This window comes from Epinephelus moara, chromosome 6 (genome assembly GCF_006386435.1).
Source record: "Epinephelus moara isolate mb chromosome 6, YSFRI_EMoa_1.0, whole genome shotgun sequence".
NCBI classification, from domain to species: Eukaryota; Metazoa; Chordata; class Actinopteri; order Perciformes; family Serranidae; genus Epinephelus; species Epinephelus moara.
Genome location: NC_065511.1, coordinates 27,527,422 through 27,549,046, shown reverse-complemented (window position 1 = coordinate 27,549,046; position 21,625 = coordinate 27,527,422). Strand labels below are relative to the sequence as shown.

The 21,625-nt window shown below is 43.1% G+C and overlaps 1 protein-coding gene across 1 annotated transcript; it reads left to right on the top strand.

The window, feature by feature from the left end:
• Positions 1-7,317: 7,317 nt before the first annotated feature.
• Positions 7,318-10,123, top strand: cited4b (Cbp/p300-interacting transactivator, with Glu/Asp-rich carboxy-terminal domain, 4b). Its single transcript, XM_050047018.1, has 2 exons — positions 7,318-7,541; positions 8,434-10,123. Exon 2 carries the CDS (start codon positions 8,443-8,445, stop codon positions 9,214-9,216), a length of 774 nt encoding a protein of 257 aa, XP_049902975.1. The 5' UTR covers positions 7,318-7,541; positions 8,434-8,442; the 3' UTR covers positions 9,217-10,123.
• Positions 10,124-21,625: the final 11,502 nt, after the last annotated feature.

Here is a 21,625-nt window from a genome sequence, read left to right as displayed (position 1 = left end):
GGAATTGGGGGGTTAAATCACCACATGATTCCCGAGCGCGGCACCGCTGCTGCTCACCGCTCCCTCAGGGGATGGGTCAAATGCGGAGAACAAATTTCACACACTCAGGTGTGTGACAATCAGTGGAACTTTAATCTTAATCTTAAAATTTGAAAACGAGGCGCGGCTCCAACTAGAAAACAATGTTTTGATGCATTGGATGTGCTGAATGTGCATATTAAGGCAGTGCAGGAGGAGGTGCACATTAATAATCCTCCAGGACTGTAACATGCTCATGTTTAACCCAAACAATGTGTCATGTGACGGCAGTTGGTTCGGATCAAGGTCGGAACACATTCTCACCACAAATGACCCACACCAGAGTTCGTTTGTAACCGGACCAAGACCACCTGTTCTACCACACTTTGATCGACTGAACCGAAACAAACAGGGCAGGTGTGAAAGCACCTTAAAAGTGGTCTTGGTTCTGTTGTTTGGTCTGCATAATGGTTGATTGACAGCTTTCACACCAGCCTAAACAAACTGTATTAACCCCGCAAACAGACCTGCGTTCGCTTTAACCGAACCAAACAGGTGTGAAAACACTATACATAGTTTTTTTTCTTTTATTTAAATTCTGCTTAGTAGACCTTTAAGTACAGTTTATGTACTTAGTTACATTTTACCTCACCTCTTACCAATTGTATTTTTGGATCTTTCTCATTTGTAGTTTGTTAAAACATATATCAAGCTCAGGCCTATTAGGGCTTTTCAAGTAGCATGACATGAATATGTATACACAAGCCAGTCAAGTGTATCAAACAGTGACAGACCACAGTTATTTTAAGGGGAAAAAAATGTTCATTGAACTTCACATGGAACAATCACGAAAGTTGTTGGAACACTGTGGTGTGTTCCGACCACCCCCCATCCTGCCAAATCACTACTTTCACTTGAGCTTCACCCCCACTTGTGGCCTCAGGTCTGTGAGTGGCAGTTACCAGGTTTCTCCCTCCCTTCCAAAGTCCCTCACCCACCTCTCCACCACAGTATGTTTGAGTCAGACCCTCCCCCGTTAGCCTTGACTCAGGCTTATTGCTCCCTCTCAGCTGCTCGGCTGAACAGTGACTGTTGATTGGTGGTTGAGGCGGAGAAGGAAGCCTTGGGAGTATTTATAGAGACTCTCTCATTTACCAGAACAATAACAACCCTCCCCCACACTAAGAGAAAGAGAGAAAGAGGCAAAGTGACTTTTGGTTTCACATCTCAGGGGAAATGTGCATACTGGGACATACTTTGTCCTGTTGAATAAGGTTGACTGTCCATTCATGTTGACGTTGTGTAGCAGTTCTAACAGAGTAGGTTGAAAGTGACTCATAGTTGATTCATATCTTAAGTTTAGAAATATAGAGAGCAAACTTCTCGGATGTTTTCAGAAGCAATTTACATATTATGTTGAAGTGTTAGAGTGATTACGTTCTTGTCTTGTTGACTCCTGTGAGTGCAACAACTGAAAAACACCACAATAAGGAGCAGCAGAATTAAGAAAAGTATTTATATTTCATGTGTTCATTGTCCTGAAACACTTCCCCTGTCACAACACTGTCTGTTAACTTTTCAGGTATTAAAACACACACACAGTGGGTATTAGTTTTACATGAGATTAGCCAACACTTTGTAAATCAGGAGTGGTAATACCCGCAATCCACTGATGCAAGTGAAACCAATTTATTTTAAGGATGTGGAGGCACTTCCTGAGTACTCAGACATATGGCTCCACCTCTATAAACGCACATGTCTGCACGAGGCATAGGGCTCTATACATTGCTAACATTGCCAGTAATTACTGGCAGAGACAGTGTAGGGAGGATTAGTCAGGTAGGTAGGATTGAGTCAGCTGGTCTTAGTTGATGGTGACAGAGATTAAAGATGACTTGGGTGATCGGTTCACTGTCCACAGGCAGATGATTACTGTAGCTCATAGAGCTGCCCTTTAGTTTGTCCATCTAATCCCACGCAGAAACCGGATAAGTCATTCATTTCAGACAGCAGAGCATAGAAAGTGGTATCACTGTAGAGCGAGTAGAGCCAGTAGAGTGGTGCAGGGATGAGGTCTGTTCGTAGGCCCACTTGGAAGTTAGCACCGCCCTGGTTCCCTCAATAGGATTTTTCTATTGGGTTTTCTATCATTGCAGAAAATAAGCTCTGTGGCAACCAAAAGTTTATGATAGGCATTTTGTTCGGCGACATAATCTCCACAAATGAACACCACTTTTATGATTTTTGAGGCATAAAACAGCAGTCGCATGACTTCAATGACACCACCATCACAAGGCTGTGTTCAGCGTGATGATGTTCTGTTGTCTCATTTAGCAACTTATTAGCAACTGTCATTTCTAAGCCACGTAAACGCTTCAGCATTCACTAGTGAGGTATTTATTGACATATTTTATGTCGCAAAACAAAACATGAAAGTCTCTTTAGCTTGTGTTAACCACAGCCCTCATGTCAGCCCTCTTAACAGGCCTATCAACATTGAGACTAGGGAACTGGGAGTGCTAAAATGTCTGGGTTTTGGGACTAATTCGTGCACCACTCTAAGGGCTGGGTTTAAACTTAGCAATAGACAATGCGGAAAAAAAACCCCTAGAAACTGGAGAAGCAGGATATCTCTGTTTGTCTGTCGGTATGCCCTTCACATATCTTGAGAACCGCTCATCCTATCGACTTCACACTTGGTGGGTGTACTGCTGAGGACACAAGGAAATCCAGTGTCAAATTTAGACATGTGATAAGTTCAGCACTAATAACCTTGGAATAAACAAACGTACAGTGTCTGTTACTCTGTTCATCAGCTGTGGCGGGGCCTTGGGGCTCTGCAGTACTGAGTCAAGTAGTGTATTTCGCTGGTGTTTCTAACTGCTAGGAGCCACAGCATCATAATGTTTTTCTTTGCCATGCCTTCTTTTAATACTAATAATGCTATGTGAGTGAAATACCTCCGTGAATGAAATCCAAGCTCTACTTTATAACTGTGATGGTGCAGACTGAGCTGAGCATGCCTTCACCTACGTCCATTGAGTTAGTTTGTCAAAGATGGCTGCCAAGCTGCAGACCACTGTTTGAGATCAACAAACAACAAAACCACAAATGTAAATGTTGTTGAAATGTAAAGTTTCAGCATATCTGCTACACAAACGTTACATATACTTGATTTGGAGAAATGTAGAATGCCAGCATTTATTCTGCTGATTTTGCTGAGTGTATTCACTGGTGTTTGAATCTGCAACGAAACCAGTAACAAGATGTGTATTTTTCAAGTGTTTTGGGGTAGGGCTACAATGAGTTACTTCTCCCTGTGCTAGTACCTTGTCATGGTGGAGAGGCTTGCAGGCTTCCAAGACCATGAGACCAACCTTACCAGATTGGTCTCAGGCAAGCAGCCAGACGAAAGTCAGCACACTGGCTCTCCAGGCTTGGGGGTTGGGTGTGGTGCTAACAACACCACCCCATAAAAAAACACACTGTTACAGAAACTACAATGAGCAAAACGACATTGACATCAGGCACATAGTAAACTCCAGCCACCATAACAGTGGCAGTATGACCACTCCTGGTAAAAGCTGAAAGGAAATCAGGAGTGCGAAATCATGGTCTACTAAAAATCCAAGATCTGCCTTGAAACATGGAATGTCCAAACCATGTCCTCAGTGAAATGAAGAGATACCACCCGCACATCCTGGGTATAAGTGAAAGTCAATGGACTGGCTTCGGATGCCAAGTACTGCATGATGGATGTATCATCCTCCATTCAGGCCATGAGAATATCCACACACACAGCGTAGCCGTCATCATCTCAAAGGAGAAAGCCAAAACCTTGCTGGAATGGGATCAATGGAATGGAACAGGGCTGGATCACAGGAGTCGCCTTAAGATGGACACCACCAGGCAAAAGGCAACCGGAAGGGCCCAAAACCACCTGGCTCAGAATTGTGACACCGGAGCTGGAAAGGTTGAACCTGTCATGGGGAGAGGTGCAACAAGCTACAGATTAAGGATCAAATGCAGTGGAAAGAGCCAAGTGAAGCCTTATGTCCCATAGGGGATGAAGAGGAGTAAGTAAGTACAAGTAGTTAGAATAGCAACATAATTCCAGAAGTCTAATATCTGAACATCATAATAAATCTATAGCTGTTGGGGGTCTAGGTGTATTGGTCAGGACCCAAAGAAACACAGTGTTGAGTGTGGAGTTGTTTGTATGAGTGGTTCTTGAGAAAGCTGCAAGTAGACCAAGCAATGGACCCATTCCCAAGAGGCATGTTTTGCAGGGGTACTGTACTAGTTAGATAGAAAATAAAAATTCTACCACAAAAATACTTTTGCTTGAATAACTGGAAAACATTTCTCTGGGAGTTTCAAATGTTGCTCTTTTTTGTGAGCAAGAAGACAACCTAACCTGTAATCACTGTAGCTTGTTTCTGATGGAAGGAATTCAAGGTGTTACAACTGTCCCATGTTACAACTGTCCCTAGTCTCCCCTACTATTATAAGCACATGGGAATTGGTATATATCATTGCAAAAATCATAATGGAAGTGTATAATATATTAGGAAGACTACTTACAATATGTATATCCAACAGGGATACAACAAACAGAGTTGGTATGCTGACTGTCTGCCAACTTGTTCCACCATTTTCTTGTTCTTTTGTTTTAAAGGTAGACCATGCAGGATATTCCAAAAGCCAATGTATACAGTCATACAAAAGTAAACCCTCTCAATCAGTATTTAAGACTTGCTACAAGTGTGTGGTAGCATATTTATCTGCAGAGACTCCTCCCTGTGCCTGTAATTTCATATTTTCTTGTTTGGGACATTCCTGGGCACAGCACTCAGGTGAGGTCAGGATAAAAAAGCAGCATGCATCCAAAAGGAATTCAGAAAAATCGCAGACAAAGCACCAAAATATATTGAACGAGAGTGAATCTGGGGTTGGCTTTCACAGGTGATATCTTTTACAAACAGTACCGACAATTCCTGCTTAGCGTAGGTGTAGATTTTGAGGGGGACAAAGAGGACATCACACTTTTATTTGACAAAATTAAAGACATTTACACCTTAAATTGATGCAGACAAGGAACAAACTTGTGACTTAAAGTTCACCAGAATGCAGGAAATTAAGTCCTTGACACCCAAAATTTCCTGGGGCAGAACCCTGAACCCACCATTTCATGTGTTCCCCTCCCCAATGTTGAAATAAAATCGACGCCCTTGCTGCATGGTATCCCTTTAATTTTCTATAAGCTTCGCCTCTACCGACTTGCAGATGAAGCTGGTAGTTAATGCTTCTATGGAGAACATCAGACTTCTGCTCCACTACAGGCCAGCGAGTACCTTTGCTCCAGGAGGCCTCTCCGCACACTCCAAGACCCTGTTGCTGAGCAATAACCATGCCAGCTCCCTTGAAGTCTGACATAGAGGGCCTGGAAGCAGAAGCTAGATGTTTTGTGGTCTTTCTGGCCAACTTTATAAGCGCTAGGAAGGTTATTGGAGGTTGTGCCTTCGCTTCAGACAGTGGGAACTACATGTGCAGTGCCTAGGTAGATGATGCACCAACAGATTAGGCTGAGTTGTACTCAGTGTTCTGACAAAACACTTATTAGCTATGTTGTTGTCTGCTGCCACTAAAAAGAGCCAATGACGAATGCTGGACTCTTTTTATAGGGGGAGCTCATAGTGATTTCCTGTGAACACAGTTAGGTGAAGCCAAGCTACACGTTCTTTAGACGCTGTTTAGAGCGCAAAACCCGTGTGAAATCAACGGATCCTGCAACTGCCGCAATTTTATAGCATGTTTTACAGTGTGACACAGGGGTGTGTCCAAGCTGGGAATGGAAGCAACACTTCCAATCTATTGCTCCTATAAACACAGTCACATGAACTCTCTCCCTCCCTCGCTCTTTATCCCTGAAATTAAAACACACACTAACACACAGAAGTCAATAAATGGCTCAAAGCGAGCGTGTGTAGAGGCTCCTCTCCCAAACCATAGACCACAGCCAGAGATGTGAAACACATACAATAAACAGAAAAGAAGAGCCTTTAAGGAATAAGACTGCAGTGTATGCTCCATCTAATTACAGCAAAGCAAGCCTGCTCAATGGATATATAATTACAAAATGCATATCTTCCACTACAATCATGGCTGATTGCGATTTCATGCAAATATCTCGGGTTTTAAAGAGACGCAGTGATGTGATTGGTGAGCTCCAGAAGGTTGGGACACATTGTCTGCGCTCTCTAATGCAAATGACACCATTAGGAGCTTTTGGCCCTGGGATAAAAATAAAGACTATTTTGATGCATTTTAAAAAGCAGGCTGCAGTAACCTTGCACAGAGCACATGCTCCACTAAAGTGCTCATGGCAGAGCACAACAGAAACTTAAGTTGATTGTGTGTTTTCTTTGGACTGACTGGCTGGGTGAGTTTCTCACATAGTACCCACACCTGGGAGTGGCTTATTAACACTAGCTTAAAGTGGCCGGACAATGTCAAACAATGACAAACGCCTGCCAGCAGTTGCCCATTTATAGTTGAATTCCCAGGACAATAGATTGGCTCGCTCTCCCCAAAGTGGTTCCATTCATTTGCAATTGCAGGCAAGAGGTCGTTGTCCTGAAGTGGGCAATCAAGAGACGTGTGCATCTGCAGAGTGGAGGTACACACGGAAACATACACAAACACACACACGTGCCTGCATTCACAGTCTATGCACGTCAAAAAAAACCAGAGGAACACACACAGTAGTTACACTGCTGCTGGTGCAGCTAGTGTAGCCTAGAATAGCACACAGGCTACATTCCTCTGCCCTCCCTCCGCTGTCTCACTGAGACGAACACACACAGCAGACTGGTGGGTCACATGGACCAACAGCGATCTTGGAGATGAAGTGTACATGCACATACCAGGGCCAAATAGATAAGTAGGTGCAGACAAGATGAGGGCATGGATTTCTACTATGCTCTGTGACACACAGGCAGGTATGAGCATGTATAAACAAATACAGTCCCATCTATCTATCTAGAATAAAACTTATGATAGTCATGATTCACCCAACACAGCAGCAGTTACTAATGAAGACAAACAAGATCCAAATATTCTTTCAAAAAGAAACAGTGGGGAGGAGGGTATTTAAATTGGCTACTGTGTCACAGCTCTCCAAACAGCCCCCTTTTTTTCTACGCCCATGCACAATTATATTAAGTAGGGCCAATAGGAACAAAGAAGAGGCAGGACCGAGGCTCCACCTCTCCCCGACTGCCTTCCTCTGAGCTTTTTAGATGTACATAATCCCTGAGTTGACCCAGAAAATAGGCAGTCGTTTCAAGATCTGATGCGGCAGTCTTTGTGCACACCGTCCCCGCTTGAGCATGAAGCGTAACCCTGTGGAATACACACTGTAATTTCAGAGGAGCTTTTTTGCCTTGCAGAGGAGGAAAACTGTTTAAATAGACGGAGCCGAAGCAAAGTCGCGCAACTTTGTGAAAACGTAGCGGATACGGGTAAGTGATTTTTATCGGGTTTATTTGCAGGAGGAACTGGGGGTTTTGGTCTGTGGTGGTCTCCGGGGCTGCTGCTTGCTCGCTTGCTGCTCCATTGTTTGCATCCTCTGTTTCAAACTAACAAAATGCGATAATATAATACCACAGCGGGCAAGATTAATGAATGCTGAACATTTTAAAGCAATCGGGTGTAAAGTAATCGGATAAAAGCGAAGCGCCTTTTGTTGGATTTTCTGCCTTGTTAGAAATGTGGTGATTCAGCTGTTGGGGAGATGTTGCATGATGTCAGTGTTCTTTGTTGCAACCTTACGTGCGTAAAATGTAACAGATTTTTCTGCCTCAGCTGACATGCAACATGGATGGAATTTAAAGCGATGCATTAGGCGATGCACGCGTTTTTTATTCCGTTTTGTCGATCCCGTCGTGCATGAATTATCTGGCTGGGGAAAAAATACCCAAACAATGTATGTTAACCTGTAATTGCGACCTGGGCGTTCATTCCTTGGCACAAAGAGGGGAGGTTTTAGGAAGACTAAACACACGAGTGTGGTTTTCAGTGTTCGCCAATTGGCACAACAACCATGCAGATATTTCTTTTCTTCCGGGAGCGTTTCGGTGGTTTAACTTGAGGTGGATGTGTGACATTACAAGGAAAATTGTGCCTTTATTTCTCACTGATGGTGAATTGTTTGGTCACTATCAGAGAAGTCAGCTCAGTATAATCTCTTGCACTGCACATCTGACACATGGTGCACAATTGCTGTGCACCTTATTAGCTGATAGTGGTTTAACTGGACAGCTACATATGCTCCTGCCATGTCAGCGTTGATCCAGCTGCACCTCCCCTTAAATGTTTCTAAACATCTTAACAGTGTCTCCTCTCTGCTCCTAGACAGGAGGCATGGCAGACCATCTGATGATGCCCATGAATCACAGCTCAGCGGGCGCCAGTCTCCACGGTTACAGGATGGGCATGAATGGCGGCCTGCAGGCAGGTCACCAGCAGCATGCCAACCAGCAGGGCATGCGGGCGCTGCCCAACGGCCAGATGATGCACTACGGTGGCGCCCAGGCCAACATGGAGACGGCCATGAGGCAGCGGCAGGGCATGGTGGGCGGACCCATGAATGGACAGCTGAACGGGGCCCAGATGGGTCACCACCAGATGACCTCTGGTAACATGATGTACAACGGCCAGCCCCAGCAGCAGCAGCAGCATCACCCTCAGCAGCAGCATCACATGCACCCACAGCAGCACCAACAACAGCACCAGCAACAAGCCCAGCACCCACAGCAGCAGCAGCAGCAACAACAACAGTTCATGAGTGGAGGGTTAACGTCCCAGCAGCTTATGGCCAGCATGCAGCTGCAGAAACTCAACACCCAGTACCATGGACACCCACTGGGGCCTATGGGTGGGAACCACATGGGGCCCACCACCCAGTACCGCATGAACCCGGCCCAGTTGGCTAACATGCAACACATGGCCGGGCCGGCGCTGGCCCTGAACGGCATGGACGCAGATATGATTGACGAGGAGGTTCTGACCTCGCTGGTTATGGAGCTGGGCTTAGACCGGGTCCAGGAGCTGCCAGAACTCTTCCTGGGCCAGAATGAGTTTGACTTCATCTCAGACTTTGTCAGCAAACAGCAGCCCAGCACTGTTAGTTGCTGAGAGGACCTGATTTGCAAAGGGGCACAAACGGAGATGGAAGAATGAGAATTATCCAGGGTGGATGAAGAGCGCTCATCTCTTCACTTTTTATTTAGCGAGCACCGACCCTGTGCGACTAAGCAGTGTTGTGGCGCAGAGTGCTCAGAAGAGAACTATGGATATCCACAGGGAACACACAGTGCTTGAGTCTCACATGTACCAGTGGCCAGAGGGTGGCTGGCTCCAAGGTTGAGTTCCACCTCTCCCATTTCCTGGACATGAATGTAATAAAGAAATGCTGAAAATCTTAAAAAGCCACTCTGAACAATGCTATGACACTGTGTAGCCTCAAAGCCTGGACTCCATGACAGTTTACCAGTACAAAGGTGTATTTATTTATTCCTATCTGAGAAAACTGATATAAAGAACAACCACCTTCTCTATTTTGGGATGTGGTTCTCATGATTTTTTTTTTCTGAGAGTAGGATGGGGAAGAAAATTCAAATTAAGTTTTCTGCTCATGATTTTTTTTTCCCATTCTATTTGGCCTAGTATTTAAATAAGCTCAGATGACAAGGTCATTTAAAGAAGAGCCTGTATTTTCTATCATAAGTCAGACACGATAGAAGTACAATGCTATCTCATTTGAATGGGAGCCTCATCCAGATTTAAAAAATGGTTCACTTTTGGTAAAGTGCTGCCTTTTTAGATGTGATGTTCTCAAAAAAACCTACTGCTTTTACTGTATGAAGCTGTATAACTCCAACGTGTCCACACTGTTGTGTTCTATTGGAGATGTAGAACCGCCTTAATCGCGCAGATTCTTATTTATTGGTTGTTTATATTGTCCCCTTTTTTGTGGTCAAGATGGGGGGGTGGTCTTTGTGAAGGGGGTTTTGAGGATCAATAAAGATGGCCTGGATAGAAATGTGGCCTGCTTTTCCATTCATTGCACAGTTCTTCCCCTCGGGCAGTGGAGAGCAAGCTGAGTGCTTAGGTTAACCTGTGGGTGAAGAGAAACCTCAGTTTCTCTCCAGTCTGGGATGGAAGCATTTAAACGGATGCAATATTTATGCTTTTTGAGAGGGATATATACTCGACTCCAAATCTCCTGGGTTTTCAGTATCCTGTATTTTCCTCAATTTGCTGTTTTAACTGCTAATAAGGCCACTGATGTCACTGATAGAGACATGATTGACACACGGTCACAGTGACATGTTTCTCTGCTGGTTAGCAAAGTATGAGCTGCATTACATGTCAGTGTGTATCTGATGATAGTGACAGCCAAATGTGATATGCTAGTCAACATTTGTTCTTGATGGTTATCCAAGCAAATGCCAAGCACTGACATTAGAGGTGGTTACAATTTAAGATATGCAGGTGAGATATTCATTTAAAGGTTGTTGGTGTTACAAAAGCAGCATTTGAATAACACTGGTTCCTCTGCAGCACCACAAACATTTGTTTCTTTTCTGTGTGTAAAGAGTTAATGCAAGTGTGTGTGTCTGTGTGTGGTTGGGGGAGGTGAAAATGACCAAAGAATGCTTACCTTGATGGGGGTTTAACTGACTTAAAGCTCGTAAGCTCCTGACTCAAAGACAACACCGCTTTTCCTCAGCTCACCCAGCGGATGGTCAGAGAAACTATCGGCTCTAAATAAAAACAAATGACTTATGCAAATTCAGATGAACCCCACTCAGGTCTGAGCCACAACCAGTTGGAGGAGTAAAACAATTTTCCTCATATAATTGCATTCATTATGAAATGAGGGTAAAGAGATTGTCTGCGGTGGCTGAGTTTGTTGGATTGTTTTGTGCCTGCAGGCTATGAAAACGCTTGATTGAGGTCATGTTGGGAATGTCATCGCCGCGTCGAGCTTTTTCACATTGTCAACAAAGGCATCTTTAGTGAGTAACGGGGGGAAAATGAGAGCACTGTGGTTCAAAACCAGGAATAGTGTTTGCTGATTGCTCAATTTTTGACTCAACTCTGTTCTTAAAGCGGCATCATCTCCTCTCATTTGTCCAATTGTGTTAAAGGCCGTCGTGCTCGATTTAAAACACGGTATCATGGATGATCCAGACTGAAATATCCTGGCCTGAATGTGGGCTTGTTTCAAGTAACAGAGACTGCTTAAGGGTGTGTGTATGTGTGTGTGGATTTTCTTGGCTTTGCACTGTCAAGAGAATGGCTTATAAGTAGGCCAACAGCCTTGGCACAGTGCTTAGTAACGGTTGCAGGTCCCTTGCCCAGTGCCAATCTGGTGAGATGGTCTTCTGGTGTGTGGCACATGGGGCACGTTGGCACTCTGTCAGCGCTCTGTCTCCTCATATATCTCATAATTGTATGCTACACTGCGAGCTCCTTCTTTAGCCCCAATTAAATGCAGAGGTTTTTTGTGTCTTGATTGTGACTCCATAGACAAATGGTTAACTACGCTAAACAGCCCTGTTTGCTCTCCCAATCCCTTGTTATGACTGCCGCCCGCCTCACAGAGGCCCGTCTAGACGCATGCTAAGCAGGGTGGGACACTCTGAGACGTTTACAGTTACTTCTGTTTTTCTTACTCTCGTTCTCAGCCCACCCACAGCAACTGCTCAATACAACACTGTTGTCTTCCTGTGGCAGCGTGCTGTTTTCTCAATATAAGTCAGAGACCAAAAGCCACATTCTGATAGAGAGGCAGACAGGCAAAGTGAAAAAGACGAGACATAAGAAGAGGGGAGGGAAAATGTCAGGATCTCTTCAGTTGAAAATTAGAAATTAGGTGGAGGGTTTTTTAGTTTTGTTGTGGTCCCTGGGGATTTCTTAGCTGGGTTTTCCCACAAGTCTTTTATGATTCCATTTAAAACCCTTGACACGAGGTATGTTAAATGCAATCCAGATAACATTCCTCTCCTCTGCCACATATCTGTGTATACGAACTGTATGTATCTGTACATTGAGCAGTGTCTAGTTTTCTGTTTCCAGGCTTTGGTCCAGCTGGTGCCAAGCCTGCGCTCGTGGTAATCTCAGGCCGTAGTGCCAATGATGGATAGGTGGTCATTTGCCGTTGTCACGCATGGCCAGGTCTTCACATGCGTACACACTCACAGCATCAGCACACAACCTGATCAAACAGGCTAACAGGGATACCTCGCTATCAGTGTGGAGCCAGGGGAAGATAAAGGGTTTAAATCTCATCTGTGGTCATTGTGATCATTACACTACCAGTATGTTGGTAGATTATGGTGGATCCATTAGTAGTGTCAATGAGGGAAAGAACATCCAGAAAATATCACTTAAAGGTCCAGTGGGAAAGATTTAGGGGGATTTAGTGGCAGCTAGTGGTGAGGATTGCAGATTGCAACTGGCTGACACTTCTCCTGGTTGGAATTCCTTCAGTGTTCATTGCTCAAAGGATTTTCCACCTCTCCAAAACAAAGAACTAGGGGTCTCATTTATAAACATTGGGTACACATAAAAAGAGGTGTGAAAGAGGCAAACGCCACCTCCCATGCAAAAGTTGTGATCTATAAAAACAGACTTGATGAGAGAAACTTTGACCCATGCTTGCAAACACTTTGGAGACAGGAAACTGGTGACTCAGATGGTGAAGGGGAAGCTTGATTTTAGAAACTGATGACTATTTTTGGTGCAAACCATTATGGCTTTTGACAATATGTACAATTTTAGAATGGATCCTATGCATTGTTTTATACATGAGACCCCCAGGTGATTATAATTGGTTTAAAACACTGAATAAATCAGTGTCATGTCACAACTCAGTGTTTTTCAGACAATGTTTGGCACATCGCAGGTGGCCAGCTTGCCCTTATTTTCTCTGATAACGTAAAATCCAGGCGTTCAGGAGGTTTTTATTGGTAGCAAAATTGTCTGCAGAGATCTTTTCCTCTCCAAAACAAACAGACCTGGTGATTAAAGCTGGTAAAAATGCTGAAGAAAGAAGTTTAACACTAAAAAAATCTGCATTTTTCCAATGCTCTCGCCATGTAGGGGCTGCTAACTACGGTGGCCAATGCTAAAATGCAAATGTTCGCATGTAGAGCCAGTGTTTGGTTTGTTTGCTACTGTAAAAACATGGCGGTGCATTGTTATGATCTCAATAGAGGAGGACTCACTCTAAGATAACAAAAACACAAAGATTCTTTTTTTTTCAGGTGATAATACACTAAAGAAAAGATTCCAGTTCTACCAACACACTGGACCTTTAAAGAAAAAATCACTGTAAATTTGTAATTTCGAAACAGGTATGACTAAACTAAGCATTACCTTTCAAACTCTTGAGTTTTTTTTAAAAGGACTCGTGTCAAGAATCCCCCAGTGTGAGTAACTGTAAAGCAAAGAGTGAAATACACAACGAAAGTGAGAAACAAAGTGAGAAGAAAACTCGAGTTTCCCAGATGAGAGGATGAGTTATTTATTGACAACAAGGGGCACGTTTCTATCTTTGTGTGTGTGTATATTGTGTGAAGAGGACACATGTTTGAACCTGTTTGCTTTAACAAGGGAGGTTGGAGGTTTTTGGCATGTTTTGTGTTAACCTTGTGTGTGTGTGTGGCTGTGTGTAGTGGTGTATGAGTGTGCGCGTGAGCCGGCAGGGGGCAAATAAACAGCAAATCCCTCAGGGCAGGGTTCATCCAGTGGACATGTTGCTCAAGCCGAACTTCCTGATTTTCTAGCTGAACAGTTACCTTGCATCTCCACCTGACATGCGGCCTTACTGGACCCTGCTCTCCCCCTCCCCGCGCATCGAGTTGCCATCGTAAAAACACTAACATCTCACGGATATTTCAATTCAACAGGCTTTGTCTGGAAAACATCAGTTGTTGCACTGTTGGATCCTGCTCCCGGGCTTTTTAGTAAAGCTCAGCGTCTTCTGAGCAGCAAAACCTTTCCTCTCTTTTGCACACGAGGGAAAAAGCAATATAATCACATCACACTTTCTTTTCCCAGAGCCACATAGTTTAGCCGGGTCTCGGTAATTGTTTTGTTTTCCATATGAATCCTGCTGAGGAGGCTTTTAAATGCAGCCATGTACCTTGTGAATGCAGCCTCCAGAGGTAAGTTGCTGATTTTGGCATGTCGGGGCAGGTGACACAGGGGTTGCCTAGTGACTAGCAACTCCTCCTCCGACCCCCCTCCCCAAATCTGGGGTTGAATGGTTTGCCAGCTCTTTGAAGTAGAAGGAGGGGGTGTAAATAATTTATTTTCCTGCACACAGCTGACACTTCTCCGTCGAAGCGGCTCAAACACATCGTGGAGTCCCAACAATGTCTAAAGGTGGTAAATATTTAAGGGCTGTGTGATTTACACAGTTGAGCCAAACTGAGCAGAGCTGCGGTTTCGCAACAGTGGCAGAAAGTTAACCTGGGTGTTAGTGCATAGAGCTAAAATGTTATATTATTCCTTCCTTTTTTTAACTGCACGCATTACCAAATGAAAAGTGTTTTATCGTGCATTTCAAACTGATTCTGCTACAGGAATACGCTTTAATTATCCCTCCTTTTACCCGCTCCTTTGTTTTGTAGTTCAATGTGTCAAAATCTGCCAAGCATATTACAGGGGAATACTAACATTTAACAGCAACACTTGTGCAAAGTAATACAATCCGAAACAAAAGCAAATAGTACCCATTTGAAACTTAAATGTTTCATCGTTGTTGACAAAGTGTCAGCGAGATACTCCTGTCATGACACTTGACTACTCTGCAGTATCTCAAGTGTGTCTGACAGTCTCAGTGAAGAGCACCGTAAGCCTCACAAAAGGTTTCATTTTGTTGCAAAGCTTTTTCAGAAGTTCATATTGTGTTCACCTCCTGTACTGGCAATTTTACTTGACTCCGTCTCGTTTAATGTGAGCAGGGAAATTATGCGGTGCTGCCTGGGAGAGTTACAGGTTCATAGGTTAGAATAGAGGGAAACAGTATTAGCACAGGCTATGTTCTGTACACAGTGTCTTTGTGAGCAGGGCGTTAAGCCTGCGTGCTAATCTGGCTACAGTGGCAAGCACATGCTACCAGAGACAGAATAACAGGCTATAGGCTGGGGGTGGAATTAATACAAGAGAGCAGTTCTTGTGAGGCTTTACAAGTGTTATCCTGCTGGTAGAATATCCATGTACTGTAATATCTATGTGTTAATGGCAGGGAGAATCACATACATGTCATAATCACCTGTGTATTTGTTGTTGTTTTTTGGGTGTGTTTATGTGTGATCCATTCTCTTTGCATTTGTTGAAAGATAATACCCACGCTGCCGTGTGACAAACATTTTCCTTGTAGGAAAATCCTGACATTAGCCGGCCCACACCATCTGTAGGCACGAGGCTGACAGGGAAAGCGTGTTGGGGTGAGTGCTGTCAAGGCAGCGTTCTTAGCAGATTTTATCTCCCAATCAAAAGTCACTGGAGACAAGCAGGCAAAGCAGGTCAGCGGCCTCATTTGTGGAAGGTGATGAAATCAGATTTTTAGTAAAATTTGTCACAAAGCATGGCTGTCTGTGTCATGTAAGACAAACTTTTTTTTTTGGTTCAAAGATTCAATGTGTAGGAATGGAGTATAATACTGTAAAATATGTATTTTTTTTTAGTGTATAATCACCTGAAAACAGGAACCATCATGTTTTGTTATAATTAACCTTTATTATCTACATTGGGCGGGGTTCCTTGTCTACGGGCATCACTGTGTTGCATCGTCATATTTTTACAGTAGCCCAGAATGGAAGAACCAAACACTGGCTCTAGGGCCATTTGTGTTTTTGTGTTAGATAGAGCGTCAGAGAAACACATCTTTTTAACATGAATTTTCTTTATTCAGTGTTTTTACCAGTTTAAATCAGCAGGTCCATTTGTTTTGGAGAGAAAGAGACCTCTGCGGATAATTTGGCTCCCAGTGAAAACCTCCTGAACCATGGAAAATGAATGAATTCTAACCAGGAGAAGATTCAGCTGGTTGCAATTTGTAATCCTCACCACTAGATGGCACTAATCCTCCTAAATCTTAGGGTGCTTTCACACTTGTCCTGTTTGGTTCAGTTCAATTGAACTCAAGTTTGTTTGCCCCCTAAGTGCAGTTTGTTTGAGCAGGTGTGAACACAGCAATCACACTCAGGTGCGCACCAAAACAACCGGACCGAGACCACCTCTTCAAGAAGGTCTCGGTCCGGTTACAAACGAACTCTAGTGCGGTTCGTTTGTGGTGAGAACGTGTTCCGACCTCGATCCGAACCAACTGCAGTCACATGACACATTGTTTGGGTTAAACATGAGCATGTTACAGTCCTGGAGGATTATTAATGTGCGCCTCCTCCTGTACTGCCTTAATATGCACATTCAGCACATCCAATGCCTCAAAGCATTGTTTTCTAGTTGGAGCCGCGCCTCGTTTTCAAACTGTATGGTTTGACTAAAATGAACAATGACAGCAATATAGTCCACGATGACCAGCACTAAAATCAACCTGCGTAGTTGTCCCTCCATTGTGACATTAGAAAGTGTCACATTTATCTTGCAAGTGTACTCTTCTTCAATGTTTGGTTTACTTCCTGGATTTTTCCCGCACGGAAATTCTGACCAATCAAAAGCAGCTTTCTCACACAAAGAATTTTATCTGGCCCGCTGGTAAATGCTGACATGAGAGCACAAACTCTAGGCAATTATGCAACTTCGTAACAAAATTAGTCCCTGATTCGGACCAAAGCAAGACAACTCTAGGTCTGAAAGCACCCTTACACACCGGACCTTTAAAAAAGGCTTGGGAGTACTTTCCTGAGTTGTCATGCTTCCTTTGAAGTGTGATCTAGCGCTGCAGTGTTTAGTCAATCAATCGATTGGCTGATTGACAGAAAACAATTTGGCATTTTGGTAACTGGATAATAATTTAAGTAATTTTTTAAGCAAAAATTTAAGCCAAACATTTGCTGATTTATTTCATGCATCTTAAAGGTCAAGTGTTTAGGATTTAGTGGCATCTAGTGATGAGGTTGCAGATTGCAACCAACTGGACCTTTAAATGTGAAAATGATGCTTGATGCTTTTCTACGTCATACATGATAACAAAATGAATACCTTTGGATTTTTGGACTGTTGATCAGACAAAATAAACCTTGGGCTCTGTGAAATTAAGCTTCACAGAGCACGTTTCACTATTTTTATTTTGACATTTTATCGACAAAACAATTAATCGAGAAAGTGAGGTGTCTTTTTTTACTACACTGCTGGTGGAGTTAATCCCAGTACAGTTGGATTGGCAGTGACACCAAATAAAACATTACAGCATACATGGGGACATAACTGCAAAAATTTAAAAAATTTTGTGTGTCTATCAACTGCCAGATTTGGGGAAGAAGTTTGCAGCCTAATTTTTTTGATGCTCTGGTGATAATTCTGTTCATTTTCTTTACTGTGTGCCTGAAAGTGTTTCTATAGCAGACAGTAATCGATGGTGACAGGATGCTCTGGATTATGGCTGTGTAATATTGGACCAGTAGACCCTGCCTGACTGTGTTTCTTGACTTGTCTCAGGAAATGAAGTCTCTGTCGGGCTTTTCGTATTTGATGATTAGTGTTGAGGTTCCATTTCAGGTTATTGCTAATATTTGTGCCAAGAAACTTATAGTCGGGGTCGGTTATTGTAACTGGTTGGCTGTCGATGGGAATAGGTGCTTTTATTGATTGTTATGTTCTGAAGTCTATGATTATTTCAGTAGGACCAGGTCATATTACCTGCACCAGTTGACTGGCCTCTCTACCCAGCTTCATTGTCCTTCAAGTAGTATCATCTGCGTTTTTCAGAATCCTGATGGAGTCTGATTATGATCTGAAATCACTAGTAAGGAGAGAGACACACAGCGCAGACAGGACGTATCCCTGTGGCATCCCCATGCTGGTGGTCAGGGGACGGAAAGTGATGTTATTGAATCTGACCACTTGGCTCCTATCCTTGAGAAAATCCAGGACCCAGAGGCACGATGAGATGTTAATGTTCATATCCCGGAGTTTCCTGAATAGCTTGAGAGGGCTGACAATATTAAAAGCGGACCTGAAATCGATGAACAGAATTCTTGCGTAGGCATATTAGGACTCAAGATGTTGGAGGGTGAAGTGCGGTGCCAGGTTGACTTCATCATCTGTGGACTGATTAGGTCAATATGCAGACTGTAGTGGCTCCATCAGGTGGGATGTGACTGATTTCACCTCTTCAACTCCCCATTCACAACCATAGACCCATTCTTTTTCTTTTTAAGGGGCACAGGGGATCTTTAGGGGGAGATTATAAACCAACAATATATGACACATAGAGGTGACATCATCTGAAAGCAGGGAATAGAGCATTATGATGGCAGTACACGATGGCCATCCCCATGCTCAATCATGTCTCATAAGTTGTTGCAGCAATTTTTGGGTTGATACCATTTGTGACACAGATTTAAGGCTAAATATAAGCTTTTTTTAATCAATTGTGAATTGATCAAAATGGTAAAAAGATTTAGAGATATCTGTACGAATTTTTTTGGCAATTGGATGGCAATCACTTCTGATCTGGAAACTGCTAAGAAACCCTCTTGTTGTCAATGTATCTGAGGAAGTCAAACATCTTCTGAATGCTTGAGGTCTCTAGTTTGTGGCTGTAAAGTTTCACGAGGCTGTGATCATGCTAGAGCCCCCAGTAGGTCATTTTATACAGTGAAGTTTCTAAAAACTGTTCTAGCTACAATCAAATGGCTAATATGGAGGCTAACATCATCACATACAAATAAAACTGGGCTGATTTAATTCACAAGAGTCTGAGCTTTCTAATCATATCCAAGTTATGTAATTCCAACACTGTCAATGGACTTCATAATCCAGAAATATAACAACACATTTGCACTGCATGCAAAAAAAAACTGCATAATATTTGTCCCAAACTGTTTGGGACTAGCACAAAGTAGGCATGTGAATGAAGAGGGGACTCATGGGTACCTGCACAACCCATTGCCGTTAAGATATCTTGAGGTCATCAGTCAAAGGGCCCCTGTGAAAATGGCCATATTTGTTTTTCCCTCACCAAAATTTGGCCTAAATTTATTTATTTATTTAACCGATTTCCCTTCAAGCTAGCATGACATGGTTGGTACCAATGGATTCCTTGGGTCCTCTAGTTTCATATGAAGCAAGTATGGGGATAATGGTAGAGTTTTTGAAAGAGGCTGGCTTTTTTTGCAGGTTTTTAAAACATGGGAAAACCCGCTGAAAAATGGTTTAAGACTCCTTTCCCTTTGCCAGTGGACCAGAGCTGTGTACACGGCTCTACAGAAGAAGAGTGAGTCTTTCTTTGTGCTTTTTTTTACCCCTTCATGGACAGGCTGGAAAACAGGTTAGTAAACAATAGAAAGCAGCATTTTAAACATCTCTTACTTATTCAGTGTCTTTTTCAAACTCACGTCATCACTGCATCTCTCCACTGAAGGGGCTAAAATTAATGCATTCACCAAGGTGTTGTTTTTCCATCAATGCCAATCAATGGTGTAACTGATAAATATCTGTGACTACTGCAGTCATTTGACGCAGGTGTGAATGCCGATTATAACCTTTCCTACACCATTAAAAAACAAGATGTTGGCGGGTGTTTAGCAAGTGTTTTTGTTGTTGTTTTTTTGGTAAAGACTGTGGCCAGTTGGTCTGAACAGTGTTAAGGTAAGAAAAATGGGGTGATTGATAATGGAAACATTGTTAGCTGCAGCCCTAGTGTGGTTACATACACTTCACATATACATATACTTCATTTTTGGGTTATATAAACCCTCAGAGGTTTTGTCTCATGACTAACCAATAACAGACAAAAGTGTCCTATAATGCAGAAGAATGTCGTATGTTGAACTCCCTGCAGGGCAAAATAATAACAATAAAGTGTATAATAAATCTAGAATATAACATATAGACATGAATAAATAATAAGAAGAAACACTGACAGTTAGTTTGTCGGTCCTCACAACTCTCGAAGGAATTAGATTGTGCATTTATTGCACAGCCTGGAAATATAATCCAAAGATCAACCTGACAAAGAAATTCAAGCACATTCTTTTATAACTGAGGGCTTTATAGACACACAGAGACCTGAGGCCAGCAGGATGCTCACCCCAAAGCACCTCAACTGTCAGCCCAAAAGGCATGCTGGGAATTCTGGTATCAGCTGGGGACAAAGTGGTGGACTGAGCACCTTATTTTTGTGTTGCTTCTCTCCCACCGTGCCCGCACTTGTCTGCAGATTACAATGTGCCAGGCTGGTTCTGCAGAGAATATGGTATTTCCATGCCATATCATGACACTTGAAGCAAAGACCTGAGAGCCGTTTTTTTTCTCACAGTTATGACTGCTCTGCAAGCCCGCAAAACTTCCTTTCATGCATACTGAAACTGTCTCACTGCTCTATATGGTGTTTGACTGTTGAGGCAAACACACTGGATGACTCAGGAGCAGTGCACAGCATTGTTGGTAAATATCAGGGGAAGAATTCCCCCAAAGGTGCTGAATACCACTGTATGTCATAACAATAAAGATAACCTATCTTGCTTGTGTGTTTTCAGACAACCCAGCCAGTCATGTTGAATATTCACCTCAATACTTTAAGACCTTTGCCTGCTGCCCTTTCAGCAACACAAGAATGGCGCCTGATAAAAATCACACTGTAGAGTTAGGCGCTTAAGTAAAAACCCGCTTCACAACCTTCACAAACACAATATGCAGCACAAGGAGCTGTTATTTCTATAAATAGCGCTGGCTTCATGCACAACACTTTGGCTACTATTACACATCAACAAGCACAGGCATCAGCCACGAGCTCTGAGCTTGTCACATGTGCCTGAGCATAACACACAGCACAGATTGTGAGTATGTGTCATATGCTCACACACAGAGAAACGCATTCATACTCGTCCATGTCAGTTAGAATCGGTGGGTTTGGTCACTGTTTTTCGACCTAACGTGATATGTTTTCCTGTTTTCGTAGGGAGGATGTGGTTAAGATTTTCTGTCTTCTGTTGAGTTGCTTCGGCAGACACAAGTAATTTTTTCGCCCACAAGCCTAATAGCCCACTCATGTACTGACAGAAACAATGACAGCAATATTTACCAGAAGCAGCACGAACAATAGGTTGACATAATCATAAAAGAGGAGGTCTTTAAATATTGGAGAACATGTTAAAATAACTGCAAAGCAATACAGGAGAAAATACTGACGCCGGAGCAACAAAATCACAACAACCACACGATAAAATCTTTACGTGGTATAAAAATATCACTGAGATTATCATGCTGACTCTACCAGATGGAGATATGGCCACCCATGGCAGTGCATGTCAGTGAGTCCCAAGGAGAAACAGCAAGGAGACATGACTGCAAAAAGGTAGACGAGGCTGTGCTGCCCCCTGTTGGTGAACTACTGTAAATA